At 37.9% G+C, this 18,883-nt stretch overlaps 1 protein-coding gene across 3 annotated transcripts; it reads left to right on the top strand.

Annotated features, from left to right (window-relative positions):
- The first annotated feature begins 124 nt into the window (after positions 1-124).
- Positions 125-7,175, top strand: THAP5 (THAP domain containing 5). Of its 3 annotated transcripts, none has more exons than XM_009002707.5 (3): positions 125-301; positions 3,745-3,815; positions 4,635-7,175. In XM_009002707.5, the coding sequence occupies exon 3, from the start codon at positions 4,848-4,850 to the stop codon at positions 5,547-5,549; it is 702 nt and encodes a 233-aa protein (XP_009000955.1). In that variant the 5' UTR covers positions 125-301; positions 3,745-3,815; positions 4,635-4,847; the 3' UTR covers positions 5,550-7,175. The 3 variants fall into 3 exon arrangements, with proteins under 3 accessions (XP_009000955.1, XP_002751801.1, XP_078199317.1); XM_002751755.7 differs by having other exon boundaries at positions 3,745-3,937; XM_078343191.1 differs by lacking the exon at positions 3,745-3,815.
- Positions 7,176-18,883: the final 11,708 nt, after the last annotated feature.

Genomic DNA, 18,883 nt, shown 5'->3' with positions numbered 1-18,883 from the left:
TTATTGCCGCTAGGTCGGGACGCCACTTCCGGCTCCAACCCCGAAAAGGTGGTGCTTAAACCCGCGGAGGCGGAAGTGAGTCGACAAACTAGACGACTTTTCCGGCTAATGCCAGCGCAGGCGCATTGGCTCGAGAGGCCTGGACCTGCGGCGCAGCCTCAGTGAGGAGGGACGCCCTATATCTGTCGCCTGCCGGGGTCTCCCGGGGCCTCAGCCGAGTGATGCCCCGCTATTGCGCAGCGATTAGTTGTAAGAACCGCCGGGGACGAAACAATAAAGACCGGAAGCTGAGTTTTTACCCGTAAGTTGTCTCTGAAGCAGAAGCGTCAGCCTCACTGTGGTGTCGCGGTCCTGTGGCCTTTGGGCTTGGGTATCTCCTGTCCGCTCTGCATATGAGTCCTCAGCTCTCCATAGGTGTCCCGTCGCCCGCGGGAAGACAGTGGAAAGACCCGTCAGTTTACTTAGTAGTGCCCTTCCTGCCCGAGGACTGAGGGCTGGTGGCGAGACCCAGGGTCCTGTTTGAGTTTTAATAGAACAGTTAAAACTGTCAAGTTTGCGCGGACTTTTGTGGTTTTCACAGTCTTTTCCCCACCTCACGTGATCTCATTTCATTGAGCAACATTAAGCCCCGTTTAAGATACGTGAAACCTGCGAAGTGGAAAGGTGCACGCAAAGTTAATTTACACCCTTTGCGAGTTAGGTGCGTAGGTACAATTTCATCCCACTTTTCTCCTGAGGAAACTGAGTCCCGAAATGATTAGGTAACCGGCTTGGAAAGCTTTGTGTCAGAGCTAGAATTAAAAGCTAGTCTTCTGCTTAGGGCTGTTTATACTATGCAGAGAACAGGGCACTATTTTCTGTTATTCTGAGTTACTAGAGCCAGGAAATATTTCCCTGAAGCTATGGAAGCACTGATTTTTATTCAGAAATACAGGAAAGCAGTATCGTATAATAATTAGAGGTCCAGGCTTCAATGCTAGATCCTGGTTCCACTACTTTGTAGCTGAATGACCTCTTGCACATTATTTAGACTTTGGGTGCCTCACGTATCTATAAAGTGGACCTATTAATAGTACTTGAAAAGCAACTTATTTAAAATATTGCATTTCCATCTTCTCTTGTATTTAAAAACAGTTTATTTCGATCTAACCTGCTTCAGATTTCAGCAGTTGTTTCGTGCCCATTTTACTTTAGACCTGAAGGACTTATTCACTAATGATTCAGCTGCTTTCCAGTATTTTAATTAATGGAAAAAGAACTGATAACCCTGCCTGGTGCAGTGGTTCACGCCTGTTATCCCAGAACTTTGGGAGGCCAAGGTGGGCAGAAAACTTGAGGTCGGGAGTTCGAGACCAGCCTGACCAACATGGAGTAACTCTATCTCTACTAAAAGCACAAAATTAGCCGGGCATGGTGGCACATGCCTGTAATCTCAGCTACTCCAGAGGCTGAGGCAGGAATATCTCTTGAACCCGGGAGGCAGAGGTTGCAGTGAGGCGAGATCACACCATTGCACTCCAGCATGGGCAAAAAGAGTGAAACTCCGTCTCAAAAACAAACTTATAACCCCGAGTAATTCACACTCCATGGCAATATTTCCAGGATTGTCTCCCCTGAAGCCCAGCCTCAAGATGCAAAGAGATGTTTTAGGGAGGAAAAAAATCTAATCCACTTTCAGTTTATTAATGGCTCTATCTCTGAGAATGTTTGTAGCAAAAAATCTTGTTGAACCCGTGATTTCCCAGATTTATTTGGCCTTTGATATTGGAGATGTGGTATAATTCCACACTAACATTTTTAACTAACCTCTGTGGACCTTACAGTAACTTTTTAGGAAGGAAAGAAATGGAAGTGAATCGTAAAGATTTCTGTCACTGAAAACTGAATTTAGTAAAAGTGGGATTATTTCTAGTGTTTTTTTTTTTTTAATTTTGTGTGTAATTCATAAAATAAAAATTGAATTGGTTTTATTCTCCAGTAGCACCAAACTTGAATTTGCTCATGTTAACACTACAGCAAACTGTAGTTTAAATGCATATGAATTTAGGAATTCAGTTAATATAGTGTCCAGACTGTACTGTGATTATCATATGCTGTTTTGGCAATTACATAAGACAATGAAACAAAATTATCAGTCAAACGAATTGAACCAATATAAAGTTGTAACTTATTCAGGAAACATGATCAAGAAGATTTCTTAGATATTTACCTGTTGAGGAAGCACTACAGTTCAGTTACCCATAAGGATATTCATGAAGTATTTTTTTAATGATTTGATAACAATATATAGGTACAATGATGGAAATAATTTGCAAACAGCATCCATATACATGAATTTACATTAAAAAGCATTACTGTAAAAGGCCTATTCTCATTTCAGTTTTAACAGAAGATATGAATTTACCAGTGGCCAGAAGAAGTCAGGTCCTCTAAAAGAAAATTTGTTTGCCTTTAAGTTCCTTTCCTAGTTAGGCTTGTCATACTTACAACCTAATATTTGTAAAGTTAAAATGTTTTTAAAACATGTATTAATACTGTTTCTATGGTTAGAATTTCCAAAGGTAGTTTATCTGATTTTTTCCCATATAAGGATATTAGGATTAAAAGTTATGTCTTACAGAGTACCCGACTCTCCATGGCGTCTTAAGTTACCAGAATTTATGGGGGAAAAAATTATGCTACTACAAAACATAAGCTAAATGGTTGGGATTCGGGGAAGGGAATATATAACAGCTACATTTCATATGAGAAACCTTATATTGTTACTGTTATTTTTAAATAGGAAATTATGTGGTATGTGTCTTAGACTGTGTTCTTGGAGAATTATCTAATGGAATCTAAACCATTTTCAAATGTTGTGTTGTATACTTTGACCCAAACCTTTTTAGATTAATAAGAAAAATTTTCTATTAAATTCTGCCATTAGTCCAGTTTTGCCTATAAAACACAGAGTAATATTAGGACCAACTCTAAATCCAGGTTATTGTCAGGTATAGGAACAAAATGTATACAGAGCTCTACTACCATTTGTATTTGATTTGTTTCATAAAATATATGAGACTATCCCTTTTAACATGTTTTGTTCTTTTCTTGTATTAGAGTTTCTCTTTCAGAACTTGAATTTTGGAGTTTCCAGTTCATTGGTTATAGAAGTGTAGTACTATTAGACTAAATTACATATAGATAGAATTGAAGCTGATGCTAGTAAAGAGACCAGAATATTTTCAGTACTCTTTCAGCTAAATGATTTGTTTGAAATAACATCTACTTATTTTTTAATTAACATAAATAAGATCATAAAACTTAATACTGCCTTGAATTATAGACAACAAACCATTTGACTTGTGGTATTATGAAATACATTTGAATAGGAATTTATAATTTATACAAAGTTCTAGTTCTAGGCAAACTGTACAGCAATATAAAAATGGAACATAATCTGTACAAAATACAAATAGATTTTATCCTTTATAGGAACACATATATTTTACTTGAAGGGACTCTGAGTTATGTTCAGCTCTTATCAGATAAGAGCCTTGGCTACATGTCTTACATCTTAGTCCTCTTACTGCAGAGATGATATGGTAATAGTTATCATAAGATGCCCTTATTTGGTAAGGATGGTTGCCTTGCTATTGTAGTACTTACTTGATGCATAGGTTACCCAGATATATGGGGTTGGCATTTGGCAAAATTGTAAAAATATAGCAAAGTTTTCCCTTTTTTTCTTTTTTTTAATTCCAGATTTCCTCTACATGATAAAGAAAGACTGGAAAAATGGTTAAAGAATATGAAGCGAGATTCATGGGTTCCCAGTAAATACCAGTTTCTATGTAGTGACCATTTTACTCCTGACTCTCTTGACATCAGATGGGGTATTCGATATTTAAAACAAACTGCAGTTCCAACAATATTTTCTTTGCCTGAAGACAATCAGGTATTGGAGTAGTGGAGAGGGGTAATGCTGAGCAGAGTGGCAGATTGCAGGGTGGGAGAGTAAGAGGGAACTATAACCTGGGGAAACGCACATGGACAAAAGAGAGCAGTAATTTGTGCTTTTACTAAAAGTGATAATTTTTTAAAAATTTAAACTCATGAAGCACAGCTTAAGAGAAGTAAGAGATATACATTACTAAGTTATTAATATAAGTTCATGAGTTTTATTTTTTATATTGTTTCATTTTGGTTTTTGAGACGGAGTCTTGCTCTGTCATCTCGGCTGGAGTGCAGTGGTGTGATCTCAGCTTACTGCAGCCTCCACCCTTCGGGTTCTAGTGATTCTCAGCCTCCTAAGTAGCTGGGGTTACAGGCGGCCACACCATGCATTCTATTGTTAGTAGAAATGGTGCTTCACCATGTTGGCCAGACTGGTCTTGAACTCCTGACCTCAGGTGATTTGCCCACCTTGGCCTCCCAATATACTTGTGTTTTGAATGATCTTAAATGTTTCTGCTGTATGTTGAATGGGGTTAATGCTTTTTAAAGAACACTTTAAGGTATATTTAGTTAGAACATCTTTTTTATCTAAATAAATTGGGTTGGCCAGTATACTACTCAAAGTTATAATTAAATAGCACTAACAGAATAAGCCTATAAAGATATCTTTTTCAGAATGTGAAAATATTATTTTCTAGGGAAAAGATCCTTCTAAAAAAAAATTCCAGAAGAAAAAATTGGAAGATGAGAAAGAAGTATGCCTAAAAGCCAAGTCAGAAGAATCATTTGTATTAAATGAGACAAAGAAAAATATAGTTAACATAAATGTGCCCCCTGAACATGCAGAATTACTTCATTCTTCTTCCTTGATAAAGCCACCAGCTCCCAAAACAGGAAGTATACAGAATAACATGTTAACTCTTAATGTAGTTAAACAACATACTGGGAAACCAGAATCTACCTTGGAAACATCAGTTAACCAAGATACAGGTATAGGTAGTTTTCACACATGTTTTGAGAATCTAAACTCTACAACTATTACTCTAACAACTTCAAATTCAGAAGGTATTCATCAATCTTTGGAAACGCAAGAAGTTCTTGAAGTAACTACCAATCATCTTGCTAATCCAAACTTTACAAGTAATTCCATGGAAATTAAGTCAGCACAGGAAAATCCATTCTTATTCAGCACAATTAATCAAACAGTTGAAGATTTAAACACAAATAAAGAATCTGTTATTGCCATTTTTGTACCTGCAGAAAATTCTAAACCTTCAGTTAATTCTTTTATATCTGCCCAAAAAGAAACCGTGGAAATGGAAGATGTGAACATTGAAGACTCCTTATATAAGGATGTAGACTATGGAACAGAAGTTTTACAAATTGAACATTCTTACTGCAGACAAGATATAAATAAGGAACATCTTTGGCAAAAAGTTTCTAAGCTACATTCAAAGATAACTCTTCTGGAGTTAAAAGAGCAACAAACTCTAGGTAGATTGAAGTCTTTGGAAGCTCTTATAAGGCAGCTAAAGCAGGAAAACTGGGTATCTGAAGAAAATGTCAAGGTTATAGAAAACCATTTTACAACATATGAAGTCACTATGTTATAGAATAAAGAGGTTTTACAGGTGTGATTGTTAAAAGTTTTTTCCAGCCAAACAAACTACATCTAAAGTGAACTTTTTCCTGTGTAAAGTTCTCATCTTAATTAACCTATGAGAGTGCTGTAAAGTTATAAACTGTATCCTATTCTTGTAATGCTCATTTAAGAAAAATCAGAGAGTTGAGCTGGAGAGAAAAAATGGTTTTATTACTTGATAATTTTTCAAATTAAAATTTAGCACATACACAATAGGATTCAGTTATAACATGAGAAAACAAGCAAGTGGTCAAAGAACACAGACTAGAAGTCAGGTTCAGGAATCAGACCTGGTTCTACCACTGGCATACGATTTGGGCAAGTTATCATGATTGAGCCTCAGTCCCTAATTTGTAAAATAAGCACTCATTAGGTTTCTAATTGTCTGGTTCTTTATAGTTCCTTCCCTTTTTATTAAGATACTTCTTTTAGAACAGATTTTCTGTAAGATAATATATACTTAATACTAGAAGTTGGCTAGAATTTGATATTAACTATGTATTCAATATTTACTGAATTCTGTGGAATTTGACCTTTTGGTTGTACATATATATTTTAATTATATATATGTAATAGGAAGGTAAACCCTTTTTTTTGAGACAGTCGCTCTGTCACCCAGGCTGGAGTACAGTGGCATGATCTTGGCTCACTGCAGCCTCCGCCTCCCAGGTTCAAGTGATTATCCTTCCACAGCCTCTTGAGTAGCTGGGATTACAGGTGCGTATCACCACATCTGGCGAAGTTTTGTATTTTTAGTGGACATGAGGTTTCACCATGTTGGCCAGGCTGATCTCAAACTCCTGACCTCAGGTGATCCACTCGCCTCAACCTCCCAAAGTGCTGGGATTACAGGCATGAATCACCATGCCAGGCCAAGATAGACCTTTTATTTTATTCCAGTTGAACTAAACTAAGGAACCACCCATTCGCCCTGTTCTTAGAAGAGGAACTTGAAAGAATATGTATTTTTGTAACTTATGTGTGGCTAACCATCAAATACATAGTAATTTAAGCTTCCAAACATCCTGTATTTATGTACTTAGATTTATAAACCAAAAATTTTAATGAAGTTAATTTTAAATATTTATGAGTATATTTTAGAAATCATAATTCGTATCTATTTCTTAGTAGGTGTAGCTTTTAAAATATGTCCTTGTGTCATTGTTAAATTCCAGAATAATAGAGTGATAATACTGTACATTCCCACTTATATGTATTTTATTAAAATTTATAAGCAAGAAATTATAAATAAGTGGTTATGACCTAGGAAGACAAAGAATCTCTCTTAAGAGAAGTGATGGTAATGTAAATAAAAATACTGTTTATATTCACATGATTTTAAGAAAACTGTAAAAGCAAAGACTTTGTAGTAATGACACAAACCTGAAAAATAAATGTTTTCTTAAAATTGGCCGTCAATATAATTATGTTTCTGCCTATGATGTTGAGCAAGTTCTATCAGTCTGATTCTTAGTTTTCTTGTCTGTTAAGTAGAAAATACTATTACTTACCTTAAAGGATGGCTTTCAGAATTCTGTAAGGTTTTTGGTTCTGGAAAATAGGAGGTGTTCAATAAAAGTTGACTCTGAATGGCAAATAGTATTCTAATTGTTTTGTAAATGCATGATGATTCTTTTTGGCCATATTTCACTTAGTTTTGTTAGGCCAATATTAATTGGTATTATATGAAAGTATGTCAACTAATTATAAAAACATTAGAAATGACTATTAGGTGATGATGGGGGGGAAAAGTTAAAATTTTTGCCTAAATTACGTGCAGATAATTGATGAGTTAATACAGTGTTACTAAGTATCCCCATCTTGCATTTTGCAAATAATTTAAAATACAGATGAAAATAATCTTGAGTCACAATAAAGTAATACATTAACTCAAGTTTTAACAGTGCACATTATAGTAATTTTTGTTTAAAGTTACAGATTCCTCAGGAAAAATTTAAACTAGCTGTATTTCTTTTAAAAATTATGCTGGGCGCGGTGGCTCAAGCCTGTAATCCCAGCACTTTCGGAGGCCAAGGAAGGTGGATCACCATGTCAAGAGATGGAGACCATCCTGGTCAACATGGTGAAACCCTGTCTCTACTAAAAATACAAAAAAAATTAGCTGGGCATGGTGGCGCATGCCTGTAATCCCAGCTACTCAGGAGGCTGAAGCAGGAGAACTGCCTAAACCCAGAAGGCGGAGGTTGCGATGAGCCAAGATCGTACCATTGCACTCCAGCCTGGGTAACGAGTGAAACTCCGTCTCAAAAAAAAAAAAAAAATTATAAGTAAACGTTGAGTATCTCTTCTCTGAAAATCTAAAATGCTCCAAACCCTGAAACTTTTTGAGCACCAACATGACACGCAAAGGAAATGCTCACTAGGGCATTTCAGTCCAGATTTTTGAATTGGGGATGCTCAGCTGTTAAGTGTACTGCAACTATTTCAAAATCTGAAAAACGGTCCCCTTTCTGTATTCACATCCATCCTTACTCTGATTCTCTGGACCATAGTAATCATTCTCCTGTAAAACTTTCAACAACATTGCTCTTTTGCCTATTGTTCTCACTTGCCTAAACTACATTCCTGGGTGAGTTCAAGTATCTCTTTGCCTTTTATCTTCCTACATCAGAACAGCTAGTAGAATAGAAAAGTCACATGATTGGACAGACTTGATTATAAAGTCATAAAGTCATGACCACAAATTAGATGGGCCCAGCAGTGTCACTATATTTTTCTACTAAGTTCATAACCCCACTCTTAAATTCTATCTCCTCCCTTCCTTTTCTGCCTCTCCCTCCTCCTTGCCCAAGATGAGGATCTTACTACATGCTTCATCTAGAAAATCAAAATCATTAGCTCATCATGTCTCTCTTATAAGGTCATTAATGGTCTTAAGACTAAAATCCAAAAATTATTTTTATTCCTGTATTTATTTATTGAGGCCTAATGGATACAGAATACAGTATTTCTGCCCACATCAGAATGAAAAAAAAATTTGTCATTTCACAATAATTTGTTTCTGTGGAAACCCACGATTATTCATGTTAGGAAATGGACTGATGAAATTTAATACTTGTCACCTGAGGTAAAATAAGCTTCAAATTTGTTTCTAAAACACATTCTAAAATTGGAAGCTTTCCTAGGATTTGGAGTAAGAAAGTCTTTAGAAATTTGTGAACCTCCTAATAACTACAGTGAGTATTCCTCAAAATCTGTATGGAAGAAAGTAAGGGTAAATGAGATGGATGAAAGGGAAGTATAGATGAAAGGAAGGGAGAAGGAGAGTGGATGAAAGGATTGATGGATGGATAGATGAGTATGTTTAGGTTGCACTTTTTAAACAGCTGTTTTTTCCTAAGTAGTGGTAGAGTTTGAGTCTGAAAAAATTGGGGGAGGATTCTGCAATCCCCTCAACCTAAAGGAGCAGAACAGGAAATCCTGTGAACTGAGTCTGGATTCCTCACAACTATCTCAGTAAGTAAGACACCCTCATTACTAAAAAACCCTCATCTAGTACAGGATGTATATTTGAGACAAGTCTCAAGAAAGTTTATTTTGCCAAGGTTAAGGACATACCCTTGACACAGCTGCAGGAGGCCCTGATGGCATGTGCCCAAGGTGGTTGGAGTACAGTTTGCTTTTATACATTTTAGGGAGACATGAGACATCAATATGTGTAAGACGTACATTGATTTAGTGTGGAAAAGCAGAACCACTCAAAGCGGGGCTTCCAGGTCAAAAGTCGGTAACAGACAAAAGGTTGCATTCTTTTGAGTCCATGATTAGCTTTCTGCTGAATACACAATTTAGTCTGGCTCAGTGAATCTGCGTTTTTACATGAATAGGGCAGGGGAAGCAATCAGACATGTATGTCTCAGGTGAACCTCAGAGGGATGACTGAGTTCCGTCCTTTTCTACAAGGAATTTCCTTGTTAGCAAATTGGGAGGGAGGCATGTAGCTTTTTATCATTGTGGCTGTCTTGTTTAGGAACAAAATAAGGGAGGCAGGATTGCCTGATAGTCCCCAAATTGACTTTCCCTTGGCTTAGTGATTTGGGGGTCCTTAGATTTATTTTCCTTTCCCAGATGTCAAGAACCAAGTCAGTGTTTGGATCTGCTTATTACTAAATGCAGATTTTTGGCAATAAATACTGGCCAGTTGCAGTGGTTCATGTCTGTTACCCTGGCACTTTGGGAGGCCCAGATCCCAGGTAGGCAGATCACTTGAACTCTGGAGTTAAAGAACAGCCTGGGAAACATGGCAAAACGTTGTCTCTACCAAAAATAAAAATTTTCAGCTAGGCATGGTGATACATGCCTGTAGTCTCAGCTAGTCAGGAGACTGAGGTGGGAGGATGGCTTGAGCCCAGGAGGTAGAGGCTACAATGGGCCAAGATCGTGCCACTGCATTCTAGCCTGGTTACCAAAGTGAGACCCTGTTTCAAAAAAAAAAGACAATGGTTTGTTGTTCGCTAATTTAGAATGTGTTTCTACTGGCAGGTGAATTCATTCTCATCACTACCATTGCACATGCCTAATGTTTCAGTCAGTGACTGTGACATGGCAAAAGCCCCATAAACTGCATACCTCGACCATACCTGGGCTTTCTGTTGAAACTGCTCTCAGTAACCCTAATGTGACAGGCAAGCAATCCAAACCCACGCCATCCTGACCCCTGCGACTTGTAATAAGTAACTAAGGTCTGTAATTTCCACCCTCTGTGAACCACTTAAGTAACAATCGGAATGTCCAAAGTCCCCTGGCCCTCGGAATGTCTGAAGCCCCTCACCCTCACCGCCACCCAGGAGGTGTTTTACAGAATGTCCATAGTCCACTGGCCCTTGGAATGTCCAAAGCCCCTCGTGCCCACCCCTGCCCAGGAAGTGGTTTACAGGCATAAAAGGTCTTGACACTCTCCTTTCTGGGCCACGGGTTGGAGAGACATCAGTCCTCTGTGGCCACCGGCAATAAAGACCCTGCAATTTGGCATACTTTTGGTGTTGATTTTCTATGCTCACTCCAGTACAACAGACTAAAGCAACACTTTAATAATGCAAGAGAGGATCTGAGTTAGGGTTCTTTCAGTTGCAAGGAACAGAAACTCAATCCAGCTCAAGACAGGAATCAGAGAAGAGCAGAACTGACGATTCAAACTAGGGTCTCAGGAATCCAAATACAGAAGTTGCAGTACAGCCAGGCACAATGGCTCACACCTGTAATCCCAACACTTTGGAGGTTCAAGGCAGGAGGATCACCTGAGGCCAAGAGTTTGAGACCAGCCTGGGCAACATAGTGAGACCCCGTTTCTACAAAAAAATTTAAAAATTAACTGGGCATGGTGGTTTGTGCGTTTGGTCCCAGCTACTTAGGAAGCAGAAGTGGGAGGATAGCTTGAGCCTAGGAGGTCAGGGCTGCAGTGAGCCATGACTGCACCAGTGTACACCAACCTGGGCAACAGAGTGAGACCCTGTCACACACACACAAAAAAACAGTTGCAGTATAGTTGTGCCCCTAGTAATTGGTTCTGGAAGACATCTGGAAAAGAGGCTCCCTCATGTCAACTGCCTCCTGAATGGCATCTGTTTCACATTCTCTACCCCAGCCAAACCTTATAATCTCAGTTTACAAATAGGCCCCTAAGTTTCTTGACATTATGAATCTTCAGCTTCCTCTATTTATTATCTCAGTCATTCAGTTTTCAAATATCAGATTTCCAAAGAGGAATCCAACTAGACATTGCATATATTTTTAAGTAAGTGGGTCTCTAGTAAACCTGTAAGTAGGCATCCTTTGGGTCATGTCTTACAGGCTGCAGTTGCATCTAGTGAATAGGATGGGGAAGGGTCACATGGTATTAGAACAGACCCATCTATCTCAGTAAAGCCTTGAAAAGGAGCAATTTCCCTTTGAAAAAGAGGCTGTGAGTGAGCAAGCAGGTAATTACTTTAGTTCTGTGCTGCTGTAAAACATGAACTATAAGAATGACATCATTTCTACATCATTCTCCCCTTTTCAAACCAGGTCCTTCATGTCTTTCCTTTAGCTTGTAGCTCAAGAAATGGCCTACTAAGCCATTTCCCTATTTCCAGAGAAAGTGAGAACCAGGCAGTATTGTACAGGATAACATATAATCTTATAAGAAAGTAGGTTTAAAGCTAATATGAACTAGTAGTTATAATAAATGTAGAGCTATTCACAACTCCAAACAATTTTGAAATAACCCAAAAACATTAATATGAAACTATACATATTTAATGTTTTAATAAAAGAAGCTCTAAAATAGAGATATGGTTTGGCTTTGTTTCCCTACCCAAATTTCGTCTCAAATTGTAATCCCCAGGTGTTTGTGAGGGACATAGTGGGAGCCGATTGGATCATGGGGGCAGTTTTCCCCATGTTGTTCTTGTGATCATGAGTGCTCATGAGATCTGATGATTTTTATAAGGGGCTCTTCCCCCTACTCTTGCTCACTCTCTCTCTCCTGCCACCATGTGAGATGTGCCAGCTCTCCCTTATGTCATGATTCTAAGTTTCCTAAGGCCTCCCTAGCCATGTGGAACCATGAACCATTTATACCTTTTTTCCTTTGTAAATTACCCAGTGTCAAGTATTTCTTTATAGCAGTGTGAGAATGGACTAATACAAATAGTAGTCTCACTTCATTCACAATCTCTTTCTTAGAAACCTTAAGGATAAGGAACAATCCCTCAATCTGTTAGCACATCAGTTGTTTGGTTCCAAGGTTCAGGTTTTTATTTTTTTATTTACTTAATATTATTATTAATATTATTATTATTATTTTAAGAAAGAAAGAGAAAGAGAAAGGAGAGAGAACAGGAGTCTTGCTCTATTGCCCAGGCTGGAATGCAATCTAAAAATAGGTATTAAAAACCTCTTTTATGCCGATAATTGTGCTCAACAGCAGAGACAGGAAGGAATAAGGAAAGAAAATAACAAACAGCCAACCATTATTTCATTTAAGACTGTGAAATGCTGTACAAATGCTGAAGAGTGATTTACTTCCAATTATGTGGTCACTTTCAAAATAGGTGTAATGTGATACTGAAAGAAATGTATGTTCTGTGGACCTGGGGTGGAAAATTCTATAAATATTCACTGAGTTTACTTGTTCCAGGTCTGAGTTCAAATCATAGATGCCCCTGTTAATTTTCTATCTCATTGATCCGTCGAATATTAACAATGTGGTGTCAAAGTCTCCCACTATTATTGTGCGGGAGTCCAAGTCTCTTTATAAGTCATTAAGAACTTGTCTTATGTATCTGGGTGCTCCGATATTGGGTGCATATATATTTATGATCATTGACTCCTGTTGTTGCATTGATCCTTTTACCATCATGTAATGTCCTTCTTTGTTTCTTTTAGTCTTTGTTACTATTAAAGTCTATTTTGTCAGAGACGAAAGTTACAACTCTGTTTTTTTGTTGTTGTTGTTTTTTTTGCTCTCCATTTGATTGATAAGTCTTCCACCAACCCTTTGTTCTGAGTCTTTGTGAGTCCTTTGCTTATGAGATGGATCTGGATACAGCGTACCAATGGGTTTTGACTTTTTATTCAATTTGCCTGTCTGTGTCTTTGATTGGGGCATTTAATCCATTTAAATTTAGGATTAATATTGATATTTGTGAGTTTAATATTGTCGTTCAATGTTAGCTGGCTATTTTGCCCATTAGTTGATATAAATTCGTGATTATGGAGATACTCTTTACCTTTTGGTAAGTTTTTGGGATGAGTGATAAGGAATAAGTTTTTGTTCCTTTCTGTGTCTGTGGATTAGAGGTGTAAATAAGGTCTGTTTATGGCTAAACACAAAATGGATTTTGATCATGTTTCGAATCTGGAATAGTCAGTACAATTTATTGTTTTTTAAATCTTTCTCTTTGTCTTGATAGATACAGCTAAAAAGTAAAAGGAAGGTGTTGAGAGGGGAGACATACACCAGAAACAGACTATAGTAGCCAAGAATAAGGAAGTTAGATATGAAAATAAAGAGGAAAAGATGATTTCTATGAGTCGCAAATGAAAAAGTGACAGTATACTTCAGAAAAACAGGCTAGAGAGATGGGTGGATGATGCAGATAAATGAGGCTACTTAAAGATCTATATATAATATGGCACTGAAATTGCTTACCATGGTCATTTCTTTCCTCTCTGGATACTAGTAATGTAACAAACTTAACATATTAAAGTGTTATTAAATTCCATGATATTTTCGACACTATTTCTAATCTAATTTCTCTAGATAGAGATTGACCTGGAATTGCCTAAAGTGAATCTGCAATAGGTTTAAACTCTCAATTCTTAGTTAGTTATGTGAGGACTCCCACCCTTTATCTTGGTGTCTCCTATTTTACCCACATCACTCTCAACCCAACCCATCTCAAAAAAAATCTTCTCTAATCAACGAAGAAGTTCTACTCTTTTTGCATGCATTAATTCCCAATATGTTATTAAGAGAAAAGCATAGAAAGACCACTATAAATACACATCACATGTTGTCTTCATCCAATTTATGCTGCTCAGGTATTTAGCAAAATACCTGAGACTGGCTAATTTATATAGAATAGAAATTTATTTTTCTGCAGTTCTAGAGGCTAGAAAGTCCAAGATGAAGGCACTGGCATCTGATAGGACTTTCTTGCTGTCTCATTCCACGGCAGAATGGCAAAGAGAGGGAGAGTTAGGGGGCCAAACTCACCCTTTTTTAATGAACTCACTCTTGAAATAGCATCATTAATCCATTCATTCTGCCCTTATTGAGGATTGTTTCCAATACATGCTCTTTGAAGGACACATTCAAAATATAGGATATGTCATGGTTGAAAAGGCTGCAAATTCTGTCTCCTTTGCCATCAATCACATGAATATTTCTATTTCATGGTCACTCAGTGGCAACTAGAGAGATGGCAGTTAGAGATAGATGGGCAGGCTGGAATTCTGCAGGGCTAGGAAGAGAATGGAAATATGCCCTCTTGTTTTCAGCGAAGAAGCTTCTGGCCATCCTCTGCAAGGTTTTCTGCCACTTCTATGAGTAGCAGCTTACCTCTGTCAAATTGCAGTATGTCTGAGCAGAGCACCCCCTGGATTTTGTTCTTGACTGCATTTTCAGGAACTGGTACCTATGTTCTTGGTATGAGCAAAAGGAAACTGAAGTTCTTACAATTCAGTCACAATTCAGTTTAATCACAGGAAACAAAGGTTCAAAATTTCAAATCCATGGAAAGAGAAATGGAATTCCAAAGAGTAGGTACAAATAAAAATGTTCCTGGACAGAATTAGGCAAAACGTAGTTGGGAGCACTAGAAGTGCAATTACGGTTATGCTGGTTTTTGGAGGGCCTTTTGCTAAGTTAAGAACCGGAGACAGAGCTGTAGGACAGAGCTCTTAAGAGCAGCATCAGCCAGGCTCATTGTCTAAGTGCCTATAATGCCAGCAATTTGGGAGGCCAAGGCAAGAGGATCACTTGAGGCCAGGAGTTTGAAACCAGCCTGGGCAACATAGCAAGACCCCATCTATTAAAAAAAAAATTTTAAGGGAGCAGCAACAAGGGCCTCAACTGAAGACATTGTAATTTAGTAGACCTAGGAAGAAAACTTGCTGCATTTTAATAAGTGTCAGGTAATAGTATCGTATGTGGTTCTTGGGCCACATTTTAAGAAACAGCCTTAGAAAATTAGTAGCTCCATTCCTGATTGGAATGCCTCTTCATTTATTTCTACTAGTTCTATTTTTTATGCCACTGCCAGTTTTTTATTTTTCTCCAACTCTTCTACAACACAGAAAGATATGTACAAGCTAGAGTATAATAAAGTATTATTTTATGTATAAAGAGTTTATATAATTTGCCATTTAAGATAGCAAATGCAACATACACATTTTTAGCTTTTCTCTTAACAGATAACAATTATAAAGATCTTTTTTGGTGGTGGCGGGGATGAAATCTTGCTCTGACACCCAAGCTGGAGTGCAATGGTGCGATCTCAGCTCACTGCAACCTCTGCTTCCTGGGTTCAAGCGAATCTCCTGCATCAGCCTCCCAAGTAGCTGGTATTACAGGTGTGCACCACAACGCCCAGCTAATTTTTGTATTTTTAGTAGAGACGGGGTTTCACCATGTTGGCCAGGCTGGTCTCAAACTCCTGACCTCAGATGATCTACCCCCCCGCCTTATCCTGCCAAAGTGCTGGGATTACAGGCATGAGCCACCGTGCCTGGCCTTAAAGATATTTTTAAAAGGTAAAACCCACTAGTGCAAAGTGAAAGAGGAAGCAAACACAACAACATTTTGGAAGCTGGAAAGTAGATATATGAGTAGTAGCTGTCTTTGTGGTCCTGAGATTCCTAAGTCAACAAGATGGAAAGCCAACAAGAAAACTCAATTATTATTACAGAACCAAAGAGGCTTAGTAATTGAAATCAACAGATACCTCTGGAACTGAGGAGTTGGGAGTGTTTAAGGCATATTATAAAAAGAAGATTGGTTAAGATTTATTAAGAAGCAGTAGTCATCCCACACAGTTTGGTAGCTGTTTTGCTCCTTACCTGGCAAAAGATTGGAAGTTTATTCTCTAAAGAGATTAAAAACAGAGGATCTCTAGCTGGGCAGGAGCATTACACTGAAAACAAAGATTAAGTGAATGTGTATATACCGAATGGTGAGCTCCAATCCCCACCCCACCCAACCTCTATCACATACTCAGTTCCCAGAACTCTAGCAACCAAGTTTATACCCTTGAGGCATAAGACTAAAGGTGTCTTCTGTGGGGAATTTGACAAGCTCAAAGAGAAAAGAACAAAAATATTTTACATCAGGGAGGGGACTCCAACTGGATCCAGCTAAGTCACTCAGCAACAGTGATTCTCAACACTCACTATGCATTAAAATCACCTGGGAAGTTTTAGAAATATTTCCTGGCTTGGGCTCCACTCTCAGAGTCTGATTTGGTTGATCTGTTTTAAAGCCTGAGCTTTGTATTTTTTGAAGTTTACCAGGTGATTCTAATGAACGGCAAAAGTTGAGAATCATTGTTCTACAATGAAACTTAGGGCAAGACTCATCCATGGGTACAGAGTTTTTCTTCGGCTTCTAAATGTTCTGTCCACTGATCCTCAACAGACAGTTGAGGAGAGCAGTTAATAATAAAGATGGGGCCGGGGCGGAGGCTCACGCCTATAATCTCAGCACTTTGGGTGGCCGAGGTGGGTGGATCACTAGGTCAAGAGATCAAGACCATCCTGGTCAACATGGTGAAACCCCATCTCTACTGAAAATACAAAAAATTAGCTGGGCATGGTGGCGCGTGCCTGTAATCCCGGCTACTCAGGAGGCTGAGGCAGGAGAATTGCCTGAACCCAGGAGGCGGAGGTTGCAGTGAGCCAAGATCATGCCATTGGACTCTAGCCTGGGTACCAAGAGCAAAACTCCGTCTCAAAAATAATAATAATAATAATAAAGATGGGCTGTCTTAGTCCATTTTCTACTGCTGTAACAGAATACCTGACACTGGGTAATTTACAAAGAAAAACATTTTTCTGAAGGCTGAGAAGTCCAAAATTAAGACACCAGCATTTGATGAGGGCCTTCTTGCTGCATCCTTATATGGAAGAAGAGCGAGAGAGGATGAATATTGTGTCCTCATATGGCAGACAAGTGAAAGAGCGGGAACACATTCTTGCAAACCCCTTATATAGTGACATTAATTCATTCATGATGGCAGAGCTCTATGACCTAAATGCCTTCCAAAAGGCACCACCTCCCAACACTGTTGCACTGGTGATGAAGTTTCCAATACACGAATTTTGGGAGGCACATCCAGACCATAGCATGGCCAAAATAAATAAGTAAAAAGAAGCAAATTAGAGGAAACAGATTATATAGTCATAAGAAAACTTAGGTGAAAGAACCCAACTATAGTAATGTTCTTTCTGAGCACAGGCTACATTGCATTTCTGAAAACAAAAACATGATAACTTTTAGAAAAGGAATATTATAAAACATAAAAATGAGTAATTTAAAATATAAATGAAAAGTTAATAGGTGAGTTAGAAGATTAAAGTTGAAGGAATCTCCCAAAAAGGAGAACAAAAAAGCCAAGAGATAGGAAGAGACCCAGATAAGAATTGTGTCCCCTAAAAGTCATGTATTGAAGCCCTAAAGCCCAGTACCTCAGTACTCGACCGTATTTGGACACAGGGCCTTCAAAGAGAGATTAGGTTAAAATGAGGCCATTAGAGTGAGCCCTACTGTATAGATATACATGTTCAGGTCCAAATGATAGTAGGTCTGGAGGCTCAGAAACACTGAGTTCTTCAAAAAAAAACCATAAAGTTCTTCCAAAGATGAAAATTGTTAGATTAACTAATGTGTTGAATATCTGGAGAGGACACTCACTCATCTAGGGTAGAATTTAGGATTAAATTAATGATAAAGCACAGAGAAAACTTTGCAAAGAATTCAGACTAATATTGACATATTAGAAGAGAAAATTTGGACATACAAAGAGACACTAGGGATGCAAGAGCATCCTAGGAAGACCATGTGAGGACACAGTGAGAAAGTAGCCATCTGTAAGATAGGGAGAGAGGCCTCTTTGGAGAAATGTACTGATACCTTGATGTCATAACTGTGAAAATAAATTTCTGTCGTTTAAGCCACATAGGCTGTCATATTTTGTTACATTAGTCCTAGAAATCCAGGAGAGTTCAATATCCACATAATAGGCATTTAAAAAAATTGTAACAGAAAAAAAATTGAACAAATAAAATAGTAAAAGAAATAATGCAAGAATTTTTTTCTGGACCTGAACATGTATTCCCAGATGGAATGATACATTATGTCCTGAGAACAATGGGTAAAAACAGGTACTTACCAAGGCACATTATTTTTTAAAGTCAGAACTATAGATATAAACAGAAGATTTTAAAGACCTTCAGCAAGAAGAAAAAAAGACACAAAGCGTCAAGAGTAGCTTCAAACTTCTTAATAGCTACACTGGAAGCAAGAAGTAAAAGGACTAATAATCTGAAAATTCTGAAGGAAAAACATTTCCAGGTAGAATTAATTCTGTATATCCAAAATCTCAAAAAATTGCCTCCTCTGTACCCTTTCTAAGGAAGCTGTTGGAAAATGTATTCTAGGGAAATAAGGCCATAAAAGAAAATCAAAATAATAGTTTATCTTCTGGAATGATTGCCTAGATGATAGTTTATTATTCAGTTGATCTAGAGATGAAAAATAGAAAAAATGAAATTCAAATCGAGAAAGAAGCAAAACAAATTCCAAGT

Source organism: Callithrix jacchus, chromosome 11 (genome assembly GCF_049354715.1).
Source record: "Callithrix jacchus isolate 240 chromosome 11, calJac240_pri, whole genome shotgun sequence".
Taxonomy (NCBI): domain Eukaryota; kingdom Metazoa; phylum Chordata; class Mammalia; order Primates; family Cebidae; genus Callithrix; species Callithrix jacchus.
The sequence above is the reverse complement of the archived record's forward strand: the minus strand, read 5'-3'. Positions and strand labels throughout refer to the sequence as shown.